This window comes from Nematolebias whitei, chromosome 5 (genome assembly GCF_014905685.2).
Source record: "Nematolebias whitei isolate Nwh7 chromosome 5, NemWhi1, whole genome shotgun sequence".
NCBI lineage: Eukaryota > Metazoa > Chordata > Actinopteri > Cyprinodontiformes > Rivulidae > Nematolebias > Nematolebias whitei.
Genome location: NC_056502.1, coordinates 2,129,074 through 2,145,684, shown reverse-complemented (window position 1 = coordinate 2,145,684; position 16,611 = coordinate 2,129,074). Strand labels below are relative to the sequence as shown.

Here is a 16,611-nt window from a genome sequence, read left to right as displayed (position 1 = left end):
AAAAACAGTCAGCCAATCAGAGATCACCTAAAAAACAGTCAGCCAATCAGAGATCACCTAAAAAAACCTTTCAGCCAATCAGAGATCACCTAAAAACAGTCAGCCAATCAGAGATCACCTAAAAAACAGTCAGCCAATCATAGATCACCTAAAAAACAGTCAGCCAATCAGAGATCACCTAAAAAAACAGTCAGCCAATCAGAGATCACCTAATTAATTTTTACCAGTCATGGTAACAAATAACCATCGTGTTTTTGTGGATTTAGAAAAATCATGTGACAGAGTGCCGAGGGAGGAGGTGTGGTGTTACATGAGGAGATCTGGAGTGGCAGAGAAGTATGTTAGACTGGTACAGGACATGTATGAGGACAGCAGGACATGTATGAGGACAGCAGGACATGTATGAGGACAGCAGAACAGTGGTGAGATGTGCTGCAGGAGTGATGGATAGCTTAAAGGTGGAGGTGGGAGTACATCAAGGATCTGCTCTGAGCCCCTTCTTGTTTGCTCTGGTGATGAACCGTCTAACAGTTGAGGTCAGGAAGGAATCCCCGTGGACGATGATGTTTGCAGATGACATTGTGATCTGTGGTGAGAACAGGGAACAGGTGGAAGAGAACTTGGAGAGGTGGAGGTATGCACTTGAAAGAAGAGGAATGAAAGTCAGCCGTAGTAAGACAGAGTCCATGTGTGAATGAGAGGGAGGAGGTGGAACAGTGAGGCTACAAGGAGCAGAGGTCACAAAGGTGCAGGACTTCAAGGACTTGGGGTCCACTGTCCAGGAACATGGGGAGTGTGGTGAAGAGGTGAAGAAGAGAGTCCAGGCAGGATGGAGTGATGGAGAAAAGTTTCAGGAGTGATTTGTGACAAAAGGGTGTCAGCAAAGGTCAAAGGAAAAGTTTACAAGACAGTGGTGAGACCAGCTCTGTTGTATGGTCTGGAGACGGAGACATGGACAAAAAGACAGGAGACAGAACTGGAAGTGGCAGAAATACGCTGGTGAAGCTTCTCAGTCATCCAGGACATGATGAATTCAAAAAACGTCCAGTACAAAAACAACTAGACTTTATTTGTAACAGAAGACGTTTCGCTCCTCATTCTCATCTGATCCAATCAGAAGTCCTTTGGATGAAAGATGAAACTTTTCTACAATTTTTTTTTGTTTTTTGAACTCGTCCAGAGGACCAGACTTAACATTTTTTGAATTTTTCTACCTGGATTATTGATCCTGCATCAGGATAATTAAAGTGTCAGAAATGAAGATGTTGAGGTTCTCCTTAGGAGAGACGAGGATGGAGAAGATCAGGAATGAGATCATCAGAGGTACAGCACAGGTTGAACAACTGGGAGATGAAGTTAGAGAGGACACACTGAGATGGTTTGGACATGTCCAGAGGAGGGACAGTGGGTATAATGGTAGAAGGATGTTAGAAAAGCAGCTGCCAGGAAAAAGACAAAGAGGGGACATATGGATGCAGTTAGAGAGGACATGGAGGTAGATGAATAGACTAGTCGGCCAGTCTATTCTAGGACATCTCACAAGTTATTATATTTCACATCGACTAGTCGCAGTCACCACCGCCCCCCGCTGTTCCCAGCCCTATTCCACCTAATCCACGTGTTGGGTTAAATAAAATACAACTAAGAAGAGCGGGGCGGGTGGTGGTGAACTCCACCGACGCCCGCCCCGCTCTTCCTAGCCTATTTTTTGACGTGCCACACGTTTCTTTCACTTTTGCAGCTCAATAGTAGTTTTGGTTTTCCTGTGATGTATTTGCAGTATGATAAATGGTAGGAGCATAAATATACGCCCGATGTTTTGTTGTTCTTATTTTTGTAAATAATAAATAGTTTTTTGTAAATTATTTATGTTTTTTTGTTTTTTGGGTTTTTTTGTTGCAAATATGATATAGCGTCTTGAGTTCCTATGACGTCATCGACTAGTCGACGTCGGCTCGACTTTTATCATGTTGAAGTCGACTTTAAAAAATGTGTAGTCAATCAACCTGTTAGGTATTTATCTAAACTGTTCCTGGGGTTTTGATCTGCTCAGAACCAGGATTATAATGAAATTATGGCCCGGTTCTGAGCAGATCAAAACCCCAGGACCAGTTTAAATAAATACCTAACAAACCCCTAGTATCTCCTCCCAGATCCTGACCGGGGCATCACTGAGCTCCTTGACAGTCTGGTGGTGTCGGATGGACCTAAACATGATGTCCCAGAGATGTTCCAGTCAATGGTAGCAATTCCTTCATCCTCCAGCAACTGCCTGCATGCTCCTGCAACATGAAGCCGGACATTATCATGTACCAGGAGGAACCCAGGACCCACTGCACCAGCAGAGGGTCTAACAATGGGTCTAAGGATTTCATCCTAAAACCTAATGGCTGCAAGTGTTCCATCATTTATCCCGTAAAGGTCTGTACGTGCCTCCACAGACCACACCAGACCCATCATGCTGAACAATGTTGCAGGCAGCATGGCGTTCACCGCAGCTTCTCCAGACCTTTTCTCATCTTTCGCATGAGCTCAGAGTGAACCTGATGTCGTCTGTGAAAAGAACAGGCACCAGTGCTGGATCTGCCGATTCTGGTGTTCTCTAGCAAATACCAGTCGAGCTCCACGGTGCCGGGCAGTGAGCACAAGGCCCACTAGAGGATGCCAGGCCCTCAGGCCACCTTCATGAAGTCTGGTTCTAATGGTTTGGTCAGAAACATTCATGTCAGTGGCCCCCTGGAGGTCACTTTGTAGGGCTCTGGCAGTACGCACCCTGTTCCTCCTTACACTAAGGAGCAGATACTGATACTGCTGATGGGTTAAGGACCTTTGATGTAGAGTTGCATTCGGGCCCAAAAAATCCGACCTGGCCTCAGCCCGCAGTCATCATTTCCAAACCCCACCCGACCCGACGAATTAACAGTAATTACAGGTCCGAACCCAGAAAAAACCCTGACATTTTTAATTAGTTATTAACGGTTGGGCACGTGCGGCTGAATAAACGGAGCAGAAGATTCGGAGCTGAGAGGCGTTTGTCCTTTCATGGCCGTAAAAGAAAATTTAAACCCTGTTTCAATTCAATTCAAAAATACTTTATTAATCCCAGAGGGAAATTATTTGTTGTAACTCGTTATCCTCATTTCATTAAGAGATGTTACAGATGCTGATGCTGTAGACAGGAAGGATCTCTTGTAAAGGTCCATCCCACAGTGGATCCTAAGAAACTGGCTGCAGATGCCGTCCGATCCGTCCACCCAGACTCGGCTGGCGTCTCGGTTCCTCCGGGCTGTAGGACCGCCTGAATGCCGAACAGAACTCCTCCCACAGCGATGGCCACTCCTCCCAGCAGTCTGCTGAGCTCCTCGTCGCTGCGGACAGCCAACTGTAGGTGCTGAGGGACGATCCTGTCCTTCTGCTGTCATGAGCCGTGTTTCCTGCTAGTTCCAGGATCTCAGTGATCAGGCACTCGAGCACAGCTGGCAGGTAGATGAGAATGCATCCACAGAACATCCTTTCAACTCATCCTGATGCATGCTCAATAATCCAGGTAGAAAAATCTAAAAAAGTTAAATCTGGTCCTCTGGACAGTTTTTTGAATGTCCAGAGGACCAGATTTAACTTTTTTTAGATTCTTTTAACTCATTTGAGATTTGGGGCTGTAGCTGAGATATTACTTGAGTTTTGAGATGTTAATCAGCTGTTGGTTGTAGAAAACTGCCTTGTTGCCATGGTTACGCATCATAACAAATGTCCAAAACTAAAAATAGTTTCAGTAAAAATCCTTCCAGCTGCTCAGCATCTGATACCAGAGGAAACAATCATCCAAAAAAATGTGATTTACATCCAGAAAAAGAGGAATTAAAGTTTCCAAAAGCAAAATCTCAGAATGAAAGTAGCAGAGCTGCTCCAACATGCAGCCACCTGGAGCGGCGCAATTCTGGAATAGCTTGAGTTTCTGCTGCGTTCTGATTTATTCAGACATGGACTCTGCTCTGAAACATCTGTTTTGAGATCTCACCTGCTTGGGTCATCGGCCGCGTGCGTCCGCTGAGTTCAGCGGCTGAATAAACGTCCATTTGGGCGATGGATCACTTCCTGGCAGTACAGTCCATCTGAAGCTTAACTGAACTTTTTGTATTTTTCAAGTCCGGTCAGCTCGCGGTGAAATGGCTGCATGCAGCTGGTGGATGCATGGCAGGCTATGTTATCATATAATTGCATCGCAGCTGATCCTGACCCACTCAAAAGCCCGACCTGGCCTGCCCATCCAGCTCATTATCATGGACTGGCCCACCCTGAAATGACAGGTCTACTCTGATGGCCCTGTCCAACTCTCCTAGACCCTCTGGAGACTCCTCCATGCTCTTGAAACTCTTCTGGGAGACGCAGCAAACCTGGCGATGGATGTGCCGTCCTGGTGGAGCTGCTCTGCCTGAGCAGCCTCTGCAGGGTCCAGGGATCGCCTCATGCCAGTACTGACGAGTCAAATGAAAACTACAGAAAAGCAGTTAAAAAATGTCTGCAGCTCCCAGCTGCAAAACTGTTCCTGTTGTGGGGTCGTCTCATTGTTGCTAGTTATTTTTGTGCAAATTGTTGTTAAAAGCTAACGTTATGATAAGTGTAGCTATTTTTATTCCAGCTCAGTTTTATATCACTCGCAAACGATTGTTTCTCAAACAGCCTGAAGGTGTGACCTCTTCCTGTTAGCTCTCACTGTTGGAGTGCGTGATGTCATCATAAAGATCTGTGATGTTTTTATAACCCCACCTCTTTCAGGATCACCTGGTTGGTGTTCTGGGCGTGGCCTCCACCGTCGCTCATGAGCTCGGTCACAATCTGGGGATGAGGCACGATACCGCCGAGCGCCGCTGCTCCTGCCAGAACGAGCCGCGCCTCGGAGGATGCATCATGGAGCCATCGACTGGGTCGGTATCTGACCCATATTCCCGTCAGAACATCAGTAGAACTTGTTCTTTGTCTATGAGGAGAGCTGCAGCTCACCTGACCTTTGACCTCTGATGTCAGGTTCATGCCCGGTCAGCTGTTCAGCAGCTGCAGCGCCTCAGACCTGTCTGTCAGTCTGCTGCACGGCGGCGGCATGTGTCTGTTCAACGTGCCGCAGCCCGAGCGCCTGCTGGGAGGACCTCGCTGTGGAAACCTGTACGTGGAGAAAGGAGAGCAGTGTGACTGCGGCCTGCTGCAGGTAATTTACCTGTCTGTTCACCTGTACACCTGTCTGTCTGTTCACCTGTACACCTGTCTGTCTGTTCACCTATACACCTGTCTGTCTGTTCACCTGTACACCTGTCTGTCTGTTCACCTGTACACCTGTCTGTCTGTTCATTTGTACACCTGTCTGTCTGTTCACCTGTACACCTGTCTGTCTGTTCATCTGTACACCTGTCTGTCTTTTCGCCTGTACACCTGTCTGTCTGTTCACCTGTACACCTGTCTGTCTGATCACCTGTACACCTGTCTGTTCATTTGTACTACTGTCTGTCTGCTCACCTGTACACCTGTCTGTCTCTTCGCCTGTTTGTTTGGGTTTTAGTTGCTGTTTTGCTACTGTTACATTGTAGCAACAATTTTGCCTATTTTAGCTTTTGTTCTGCTGCTTTTAGCTTCTGTTCTGCTGCTTTTAGCTTGTGTTCTGCTCATGTGAGCCGCTGATTAATTAGTTGAATCGTTTCCCATGATGCTGCTGCGCTCTGATTGGTCAGGAGTGTGAGGACCCCTGCTGTAACGCCTCCACCTGTCAGCTGGTTCCTGGAGCTCAGTGCTCATCTGATGGTGTCTGCTGTCAGGACTGTAAGGTCAGACACACGAAACCTCCTGATATAATCCCAGAGTTTCAGACCATCAGATTTTAATCCCAGCTTCCTGTTCATCTCAGCTGCGGGCGGCGGGCTCTATGTGCCGCGAGCCACTCGGTGACTGCGACCTGCCCGAGTTTTGTACAGGCTCCTCCCCCTACTGCCCCCCCAACGTCTTCCTGCAGAACGGCGAGCTCTGCGAGGACGGCTCCTCTTACTGCTACGGAGGCGTCTGCGCCAACATGGACACCCAGTGCCAGATGCTGTGGGGGCCCAGTAAGAAAACTGAGCTGAAACCAGTTCGTACTGGGTTCATACATGGTTTGAACTGGTCCTAGACCTGTTCTAACACAGCACTCCAAGTTTTCAGTTTTTGTTGACATTTGACTAGTTTGTCCACATAAAACCTTATTTATGAAGATTTTTTAATGAATCCAGTTTTTGTTGAGTTGATTTTTCGTTTGTTTTTCTTTCGGCTGCTCCCGTGGAGTTGGGTTGAGCTGATAATGGAGGCTAAGCCTTATATTTATTTAAAATTAGTTCATGAAAACTCAAGACTTTTTATTCTGAGACCTAAACTCTTTTTTATCATTTCACTCTAGTCTAATTGCCAAAGTAAAATGATATATTCCTTCACCCTGTAATGTTTGTTGGGATTAAACCAGTTTATCTCGCATTAACCTATTTTATAATAAACTCAAAATGGTTTATAATCAAGTCAAAACTGTTTATATTGAAGTAAAGCCAGTAATCTCCTCCTGCATTCAAAGCCTATAGCAGCATAACAAGCCAACCCTAACTATAGGATTTATGAAAAAGGAAAGTCTTAATCCCAGTCTTCAAACTGGACAATGTGTCAGCCTCACGGACTGAAACTGGAAGTTGGTTCCACAAGAGAGGAGCCTGAGAACTGGAAGATCTTCCTCCCATTCTGCTTCTGGAAACTCTAGGAACCACAAGTAAACCTGCAGTCTGAGAGCAAAGTGCTCTTTTAGGAAAGTATGGAACAATAAGGTCTGATTGATCTTATTGGCTCTTTAACTCGTTTTTACTGGTTTGTTTTGTCAGCCCTAACCAGGTGTGACCAGTTTATACTGGATTTACATGGAGACAAAACCAGTTCATATTAAATGTTTTAACGGTTTACAAACACAGATGGTTCACTCTGAGCCTAAACCATTTGATTTTTAGTTGAAATAAATCCTGAGCCCGTTTGGTTTGTGTGTTAGATGCCACCAGCGCTCCAGATGTTTGCTTCTCATCTGTCAACAAACAAGGAAACAAATATGGAAACTGTGGTCAGCTGACCAACGGCTCCTACGTTCCCTGTGGAAGCTCGTGAGTCAGATCACTTTGTGTGCTCCTCCTAGAAATCTCATGATGCCTGTGTGAAAACACTCCAATTCTCAGGAACATTACATCACTTCCTGTCCCGTTTTGTTTTGGTTTCAGGGACGTTCTCTGTGGTCGGATCCAGTGTCAGGGCGGGACAGAGCGCCCCCTGCTGGGCAGCATCGCTCAGATTCTCACGGTCCGCTTCAACAACAGTGACCTGGTCTGCAGAGGGACCTTCTTCCACCTGGACGACGACGTGTCCGACCCCGCCACCGTGGCCCAGGGCACCGCCTGCGGCCCCGGCAAGGTCAGACTGCGCCTTCTGCAGGCTCGACAGGGTCCGAGTGAAGACCGGATCAGACACGAGTGGACCGCTTCTGCTTAACTTTGATCACATTTATTTTATCAAACCAAAAGATCCGCTGAAGCAGGAAATCTAGAAAATAAACAAGACATCTTGGAAAAAATTAAAACTAAACTCAATCTGAAAACTCAAAGTTTGTTTTCTCAGTCATCCAGGTATGTAACAACAAAAAAGGTTGAATCATGTCATCTGGACTTCGTTTTTTGTTAAAAAGAAACGTTTCGCCCCTCATCCAAGAGGCTTCGTCAGTCTGAGGCCTAGCCATCTGGTATTACCCAGAAGCCACCCTGACTCTTGTGTTTCAAGCCTGCCTCAGATACCCCTGAAGTCTGGCCTTTTCACTAATGGTTTCAAAAACCATTCTTCTGGCTTCTGGGTAATACCAGATGGCTAGGCCTCAGACTGACGAAGCCTCTTGGATGAGGGGCGAAACGTTTCTTTTTAACAAAAAACGAAGTCCAGATGACATGATTCAACCTTTTTTGTCAATCTGAAAACAATTTCACTAAAAATATTGTTCTGAGAGCGAGATTACAAACATTAGAAATGTAAGAATATAAACAGGAAGCATCAAGTGTGAATGCCTTGTTTTACTTTCAGATCTTAGAAATTAATTTAAAAGACTTGGAAGGAACGAATGGAAACTTTACAGAAGTTAACAAAGTCCAGGCTCAATAATCCAGGTATACAATCCAACAATTTTCAGTCAGGTCATCTGGACAGTTTCTTTTTTTTTGTGCTGAAATGTTTCACCTTCCATCCAGAAGGCTTCATCAGTCAAGGAAACACACAACTGGGGTAGTGGTGGCGCAGAGGTTAGAGAAGGTGGGCCTGTGATCGGAAAATCGCCGGTTCAAGCCCTGGTACTGACAATCAAAAATGTGGGTGGGGTAGGTGAAGCACCCACACTTGCCCCCACCCTCATTCGCCCCACTCTGGGCCCATGAGCAAGGCCTTAACCCCCATCTGCTCCCTAAACAGGTCTCTCTTGTAAATGAGTTCTCCTGGCTCAATGAGACTACCTGGATAAATAAAGGCTAAATGAAAGGAAACACAACACAAACTGATTCTTCCTCCAACAGCTTACTCCAAAGTGGAACAAACCAGTTATGTTGGTGCTAAGATGGTGTCTTTGGCACGCCCCTCCTCCGGTGCTGGCCAACATAACTGGTTTGTTCCACTTTGGAGGAAGATGTTTGGGGGAAGAATCAGTTTTGTGTTGTGTGTTTCCTTGACTGATGAAGTCTTCTGGATGGAAGGTGAAACGTTTCTGGAAAAGAAAAAGAAACTGTCCAGATGACCTGACTGAAAAATGCTGGGTTTAACAGAAGTTGTCGACTCATGCTCAGATCTGTCGGCTCACGGAGTTCGTTATTTTTATTGTCTGAACGCCGAGTCAGCATTATTCACTCTGATTTATTTTTAAGAACATTTTTGACAAACTGATTCTGCAGGCGAGCAGGTCCCTGGTTCAAACCCCGGTCCAGGGGCCTTTCTGGGTGGAGTTTGCATGTTCTCTCCGTGCATGCGTGGGTTTTCTCCGGGTACTCCGGTTTCCTCCCACAGACCAAAAACATGCATGTTAGGCTGATTGGTAACTCTAAATTGTCCCTAGGTGTGAGTGAGAGAGTGAATGGTTGGTTGTCTCGTTTGTCTCTATGTGTCCCTGTGATGGACTGGAGACCTGTCCAGGGTGTACCCCGCCCCTCGCACAGTGATTGTTGGACATGGGCACCAGCGACCCCCGTGACCCAAAATGGAATAAGCGGGTAAAAGAAAATGGATGGATGGATGGATGATTCTGCAGGCTTTATTTTAGTCATTTATAGATCAAACCTTCAGCTCATTAAGGAGATGTCTGATGGTCTTTTTCACTTTTTTAAACATTTATTTTATTAACAAACATCCTCTTGATCAAGATCTCTTCCATGCCTTCAAAAACATTGGTCCGTTTGAAAACAGCTTCAGCTCCTGGCTCTGGTGTTGTTTTTCTGTGCTACATTTAGCTCTTAGTTAGCCTTTAGCTACTTTCAGATAGCTTTTTGGTTCTTTCATCTAGTAATCTGTTACTTTAACCTTCAACAACTAAGTTTTATCTTCTTTAACAAGCTTTAGCAGGTATCAGTGCTCACACTTAGGCACATTATTAGCTTTAGCAGTGGTATTATTAGGGGTAGCATTATTAGCAGTAGCAGCATTAGCAGTGGTGTTATTAGCGGTAGCATTATTAGCAGTAGCAGCATTAGCATTGTTATTATTTTCAGCAGCAGCATTAGCAGTGGTGGCATTAGCAGTGGTATTATTAGCGGTAGCATTATTAGCAGTAGCAGCATTAGCAGTGCTGTTATTTGCAGCAGCAGCATTAGCAGTGGTGTTATTAGCGGTAGCGTTATTAGCAGTGGTGTTATTAGTGTAGTGAACCAGATGACCTCAAATCTACCAGATGGACAGAGACTGTTATTTTCATTGATCTGAATAAGTCTGGGCCATCTGATGAACTTTCTTTCTTGAATTAATCAAGCAGAAAAGACAATCCTCTATAATCATTACTGTTTTACAAATGTTTTGATAATCAAATTGTGTTAGTTCACTCAATGCTTTACAGGTTGAAAAGAACTACTCATTTTTATTTTACATAAACAGTAAGTAATGATTTTTATTCCTCATTCAGAGAAGAAATCACCTGAATAAGCATTCCTTGATTTTCTGTCTGAAATGAGCAAGCTGTCGTAAGTGTGTGAAAGGTTGGTTTTCGGTCAACTAAAATGTTTACCGAGAAAAATGTCATGTTTAAACTTTTTCAGAAGATTACCAAGAGTTGACTCCACGAAGTCTGCTGTTGCTGCAATAATCTTTTCTGTATGTTAAACAAATTTCATTCTCTGACCTCGACTGTTGATAAACACCTTACGTCAAAACCACTCCTCTTTCTGGTCCTTCCACGAATCAGAAAGCTCTAAATTGAACAGGAAGTAAACTCATTTAAAAATGTGACAACTTCCCAGTTCAAGAGAGAATTCGAGAATTCCAGAATTCCAAGAGATTGAGAGTTCATGGAAGAGTGAGAGTCCAACAGAAAAAGATTCCATGGAGAATGGAAAAGTTCTGAAGGAGTTCAGAAGAGAACTAGAGTTATGAAGAGTTTTGGAGTTGCCGAGAATCCAGGGACGTTTGGGATTATAATTCTGTTTTGAGCTAACCACGCACGACTCCGAGGATTTTAGCTGTTCTTAACGGAGGCGCTGGAAACAGTCTGAAGGATGCTTACTGAGCTGATCTATCGTCAAACCAGGTAAAGACTTCTTCTTCGACTAAAGTGTACCGTGGACGGGCTGAGGATCTGACGGAGCGTGCAACTTCTGGTCAAACAGATTAAATTCCCTCACACAGTTCTCTGTAAGATAATCTCCTTTCATCTTAAACTCTTCTCTCTCACAAAATCAGTACAGATATTTTAGAAATATCTGAAGCAAAGTCCTCAAATCACCGCCGAGTGATTTGAAGTTCATTTTCTGTGAAACTGTCTGTTATTATTTTCATATTTTGCCAAATTAATGTAAATGTTTGATGTTAAACTTTGATTCTGAAAATAAATGATTCCATTCATTTGATGGGTCAAAGGTAATAACGTCTCTTGTTCGCATTCCTTTAAATTCAATGCACGGCATTACACAGTCAGAAAGATGAAGAACTCGTGAAAAGTATGCATAAATATATATCCATATATTTGTCATACAACAAGTGACACGTACCTCACGTGACTCACTACAAACTGGTGGCCTCGTACGTTTCATGAATGACTGTTAATCCGTGTGTAAATTGATTTTACGTGTTGGCATGTTGAAAAAGTAACAGCTGACGAGCTGTGAATGTTTACGCAGCGGCTGAGCTGCGCGCTTGGAGCTGCACCGTTCAAGCAAACGCTGCATGTATAAGCGTTGGGCTGGCAATGTTTTAAGAGCTGAAATTGTGTCATTAAGTCTTGTGTAAGCTGAAATTGTACGTCTGTTACGTGTAACTAAAAGCTGATGAGCTGTGGAAGACGTTATTCTGTCTAAAAGTACGAGGTTCTGCTAAGACCCGGCTGTGACCCAGTTTCGGTTCTGTTCAGTTTGAACGAGTATTTTGAATAGATGGATAAACGTTTTAAAAGCTGAGTGCCATCTCAGAACACAGTTAGAAGTTGTTTCGTTACAATTTTTAACAGAAAAAGTGCATTTTGATAGTTTAAAAGACGAAAAGTTGACGAACTATTTTACGCTAATCTAACTTGCTAGTTGGAGAATACGCTTCGTGATTGGTTGAATTCGCTGTTGTGGAGCGCTTTGATTGGTTGAGAAATTTGACTGACGTGCTACGTCATCTCCCCTCAAGCCTGCGCTGCGTTGCCATTGGTGATTTCAGTCACGTGACCCGGATATGAAATTCATTTTCATAGGGAAATAAAATCTGCTTTTTAAAGCTAAAAAGCGCCTTTTAAAGTGATTCTGAAACGCTGTTAAGTGCTTCGAAGCCTGCTCGCTGAAATTCTGCCACGTTACAGTTTAAAAGACCGTCATAAAATGATGCTTTTGAACTACGCTAGCGATGCTAATTTTAAGCTAAACAGCTAACGACCGGAGCCTAAACTACGCTTAAAATCACTAAATGAAGTGCTATACTGTCCCAAAAACTCATGTTTGAAGCTATAAAGTCTGATTGCAAAACTTTTGCCACTTTTGTGTAAAAAATCCGTTCAGAAATGTTGATTTTAACCGAGTTTAGCCGAAGCTAACTTCAAGCTAAGCAGCTAACAACAGGATGTCAACCGAACGCCACAGGAAGTTATAGCACCCCTAGTGGACAACACAAAAAGTGACGGAGTTATAATTGTTGAGGAAATACTGACATCTCCTGGCGAAACGTGAGATCACAGATTTCACTTCGTTTTTAGGTAAAGAGTGAAATTAAACGTTTTCTTTATTTTTCTGTAAGACAATTTCGAGTTAACAAACTTCCTCAGAGCTGAATAAAACACTGTTATCTTACATTTTAAAAAGTAATAGGTATTTATGCAAAGAAGCATTTACCAAAAAATTTTATTCACTGATAAATCCTTAAAACAGGTCCAAAATAAAATTAGAAACTTTTTAAAAAACAGATACAGTTACAAATATTCACAGAGTTGAACAGTTTACTCATTTTGCTTGAAGGATAATACACGTTTAATTGCAAAATCACTAAATAAGAGTAAATTTATCAGGAAAAAGAGATTTTCTGTTTAATTTACCACCTAAATAAAATGTCTCTCTATTTAATTTTAAATAGAAGCTATACAGGAGCAAATACAGTTTTTCTGAAGAAAGACTGATTATTCCTCATCATCAAATTCTTTTCTCTTCTCACCCACCTGGGATGATGAGTAACTGTTTAAAATAGCAAAATTTCTGGAACAGAACGGTTTAAAAAACGTTTTAAACTAATATTGCTGTGAGACTAAAGAAAAATTTGCAGGTTTATAAAAATTCAGTGTTTTAGAGTAAAATACACAAAAAACAGCTTGGTACTCTAGTATCTGTGGAAAATAAGCACAAAAAGTAACACTGCTGAAAGAGCATTTACTTAAATATTCATGAATTGGGGTAAAACCTGAGAAAGGTACCCACATTTGAATAAGTTGACTTATAACAGTACTTCTGTGTAAACCCAAAGCTAAAATAAGTGTGAAAACTCATTGACTTGAATACAAATATTTACCTGTAAAATATCTAAAGCTTGCAACTGTTTAAAACAGATAAATTGCTATACAGTGAAAACATGGCAGGTGTGTTAGAAAAAGATTTTGACACAAAAGGAATGGCGGACTGCCTCGAGAATGCGCTCGCGCTTCTCGGAGCGTCCTTACATCCATTTGTGACTCAGACAGAGCGCATGAACCCAAAAGAGTTAGTGGACAATCTGAAGGAGGTTGCAGAAAGTGTGACCTCTGCAGAAATCACAAAGTCCAGTTATGAAAAGCTGGCTAAAATTGCAATCTTGCTGAAAGAATTATTCGATAAGGCTGTTGAGAAAACTGATAACCTCAAACTAAGGTTAGACCGTGAAACAGTGTTTGCTCAAGAAATTGAAGAATACGTTCTTCAATTTAAACGTGAACACGAGGCCCGAATAAGACAATATCATGAACAGATGTCTCAAGAACAGCAAGATACAAGTGCAGAAATTGATTTGCTGAACAGCAAACTACAAGCACTTGAAGCATCACTATCGGAAGCAAGTGACCACTCAAAGACTGAGCTGTTAAAACAGGCTCAATCATATGAGGGGAAGATTAGGGATAAAGACCGTGCGTACCAATCCGTGCGTTCAGATAACGATGTGCTACAAGCACAGTTACAGATCGCATTGAAGGAGCTGGACGCTTGCAAGGCAGACAAGACGGAATCACTCCAACGATGGCTGATTTTAATAAAAAAATATCAGACATCACAGGAGGACCTGAAAGCTTGTGAGGAGAATTTAGCTACAGCTATAAACCAGATTTCTGATATGGGGCGGCCTGGTCTGAGACTCAAAGACGAACAGTCTAAGGGTCCGAGACAGCCACAAACTCTCCAGTCAGATGCTGTTGCACCTCTTCCTCCTGACAACACGCCGTTACCCCCACCCCCACCATGGGCGGTAGGGACAGAACTGCACAGATATGTACCTCTTCCTCCTGACACCATGCCCCCACCCCCACCACCATCATGGGCGGTAGGGACAGAACTGCACCGATATGTACCTCTTCCTCCTTATCAGCCACCCCCACCCCCACCATGGGCGGTAGGAGCAGGCCTTGATCAATCTGCATCAATCACGCATGTGAGACCGTTGATACAGTCTCCTTCAATGGATGATTTGCAGAAAGTCTCAAAATATGTACAACGTTTCGTTCCCGGCCCTATGGGGTCGGCAGGAACAAAAGCGTACCTCAGAGATCTGGATTTCAGATTGAGAGCTTATCCTAATGCTACGGCAGAAGATAAAATCAGTCTGATACGACTCACTTCGGACAGAGAGGTGTTCACCTTCATCGAGCGTCTGCCAGATGCAACGAAGAGGGATTACAAACTTCTGTGTGAAGCTCTGATCAAAGAGTATGACTCTTGCACGGGACCTGCTGGTTTTCCAGCCGCTGACAAGGTCACGCAGGGCAAGAATGAACATCCAAAAGTTTATTACAAAAGAATCTTCCAAGCTTATTTTGGTAACAGAAATGAGACCGGAATGGAAGAAGATGATGGTTTTAAGTTTGTTTTCACCAAAAATCTCCACTCTGATTTTAAAAAATCAGTACAAATGATGGCAAATTTCAGAGAAAAATCCATCAGTGAGATTAAACAGTGTGCTGTGAATGTGTTTGAAGCATGTTCTCATGATAAGACGCCCATTGAAGTGTTTCCTAGTGTAAAGGTTAAACCCCACTCTCTTGAACTAGAAGGACGACGTGCTTCGCCACCTCCTCCTAAGAAAGAGAGAAAACAGTCTGTTCAAAATAACAAACCACGTAATGAAGGTGCACGTTGGGACAAAAATGCTCCTCTTTCAGAGGATGAACGTGATTATCGTAAATGGGGTGAGCGCAGGACGCAACGATATGAGAAACCATATCGGCAGGGGCAGTACGTAAAGGAACCCCCGAAAGACGTACCTGACCGTCCCCCACCTCGGACGAAATGAACCGAGGCGAAAAAATCACAAAAGTTCCAGAAACAAGGCCCTACACCTCTAAACTCGGAAGAGACAGAGAAAATACGCAGGTTGTTAGAAACTTTGAAACACACTGACACGGGAACCCAACCAGGAGCACTTTGCAGTGATGTAATTCCCATTACATCTAATGGCGCGAATGACAACATAACAGATGTCGGTGAAACACACCAAGACATAACTGTTGTTCACTCAAACAACCCCTCATCAGAAGAAGGGGGGGTAAACACACACACAAACGATGACGAGTCATCGCAAGCTGAACACTCAGAAACAGCTTCTGCTGTGCTGACGGTTCAGACAAATCAAGATTACACAGATAAATCTGAACGCGTGAAAAAGCGTCAGAAAAAAACCAAAAGGTTTCTGTGTAACTTTATCAGAAAGGGGGCCGCCAAAAAGGCGTACCTGTCAGTAACACTCGAAGGTGTCCTCACACACGAAGCACTCTTGGACGGTGGGGCAGACATAACAATTATGTCAGCTAAACTGTTCGAGGAGCTGAGGACGGCCGCTGCCAGTGTTAACAGGATAATACCTCTCTCTGAATGTGCTATAGAAATGCAGGGTCTCTCAGAAATGAAAACAACCCTGACAGCTATAGCAATGGTTCACATGCAGATTGGCAATATGACACTGTACCATCCGGTACACGTGACCCATGTTGACTCATTCCCATTTTTGGTTGGCCAGGATTTTATAAATCGCTTTAACGCGATTATAGATTATGGTGATCAAACAATGTGGACAACAGTGAGCAAACCACTGCCAATAGATACGCCTCCGGAGTGTGACACAGACTGCCCAACAGCAGGTACCGCGGAAGGCACAAAGGACTCCTCAGCCGAGGACACGAGCCCGGTGAGTACTCCTCTGACACCATGTGAAACCAAAGAAACCCAAGTGGTCCAAACTCTGACTCAACAAGACAGCCTCCTCTGTGAGCTGGAACAGCCAGAGTCCACCAAACACTACCTACCATTGGTAGTTAAGGGTGTAGAGATCCAAGGGTCCCACACCAACGATGCTGTACTGTCTCTGTGGACAGATAAATCAGCAATTAACCGAGCTTTCTACGAAACCTTGGTTCACAAACACGTTGGTCTAGAACTAATTAAAAAAGCTTTCCGCTTTCCATTAGTTCCCAATAGTTCACAGGTAATGACCGCAGAAGGAGTCATTAACCTAAAACTGAACTGGAATCAACGAGAACTGGTTCACCCATTTCTCGTTATCCAAAACTTACCACATGCATCCTACATAGGCTCTGACATTTTGGTAAGGTTAGGTGTCCACGTGGACACCATCAACAAGGTGCTGTGGTCCCTGAAACCAGCCACAAAGGATCCTCCTGTGCTAGACACAGCG

The 16,611-nt window shown here is 43.8% G+C and overlaps 1 protein-coding gene across 1 annotated transcript in view; it reads left to right on the top strand.

Annotated features, from left to right (window-relative positions):
• adam15 (ADAM metallopeptidase domain 15) overlaps window positions 1-7,533 on the top strand; it is a 35,144-nt gene extending 27,611 nt beyond the window's left edge. The window contains exons 11-16 of the mRNA XM_037676506.1: window positions 4,777-4,925; window positions 5,026-5,203; window positions 5,721-5,813; window positions 5,894-6,089; window positions 7,043-7,151; window positions 7,266-7,533. Of these exons, the coding sequence (XP_037532434.1) occupies window positions 4,777-4,925; window positions 5,026-5,203; window positions 5,721-5,813; window positions 5,894-6,089; window positions 7,043-7,151; window positions 7,266-7,533 (993 nt within the window). The remainder of the gene's footprint in view (window positions 1-4,776; window positions 4,926-5,025; window positions 5,204-5,720; window positions 5,814-5,893; window positions 6,090-7,042; window positions 7,152-7,265) is intronic.
• Window positions 7,534-16,611: the final 9,078 nt, after the last annotated feature.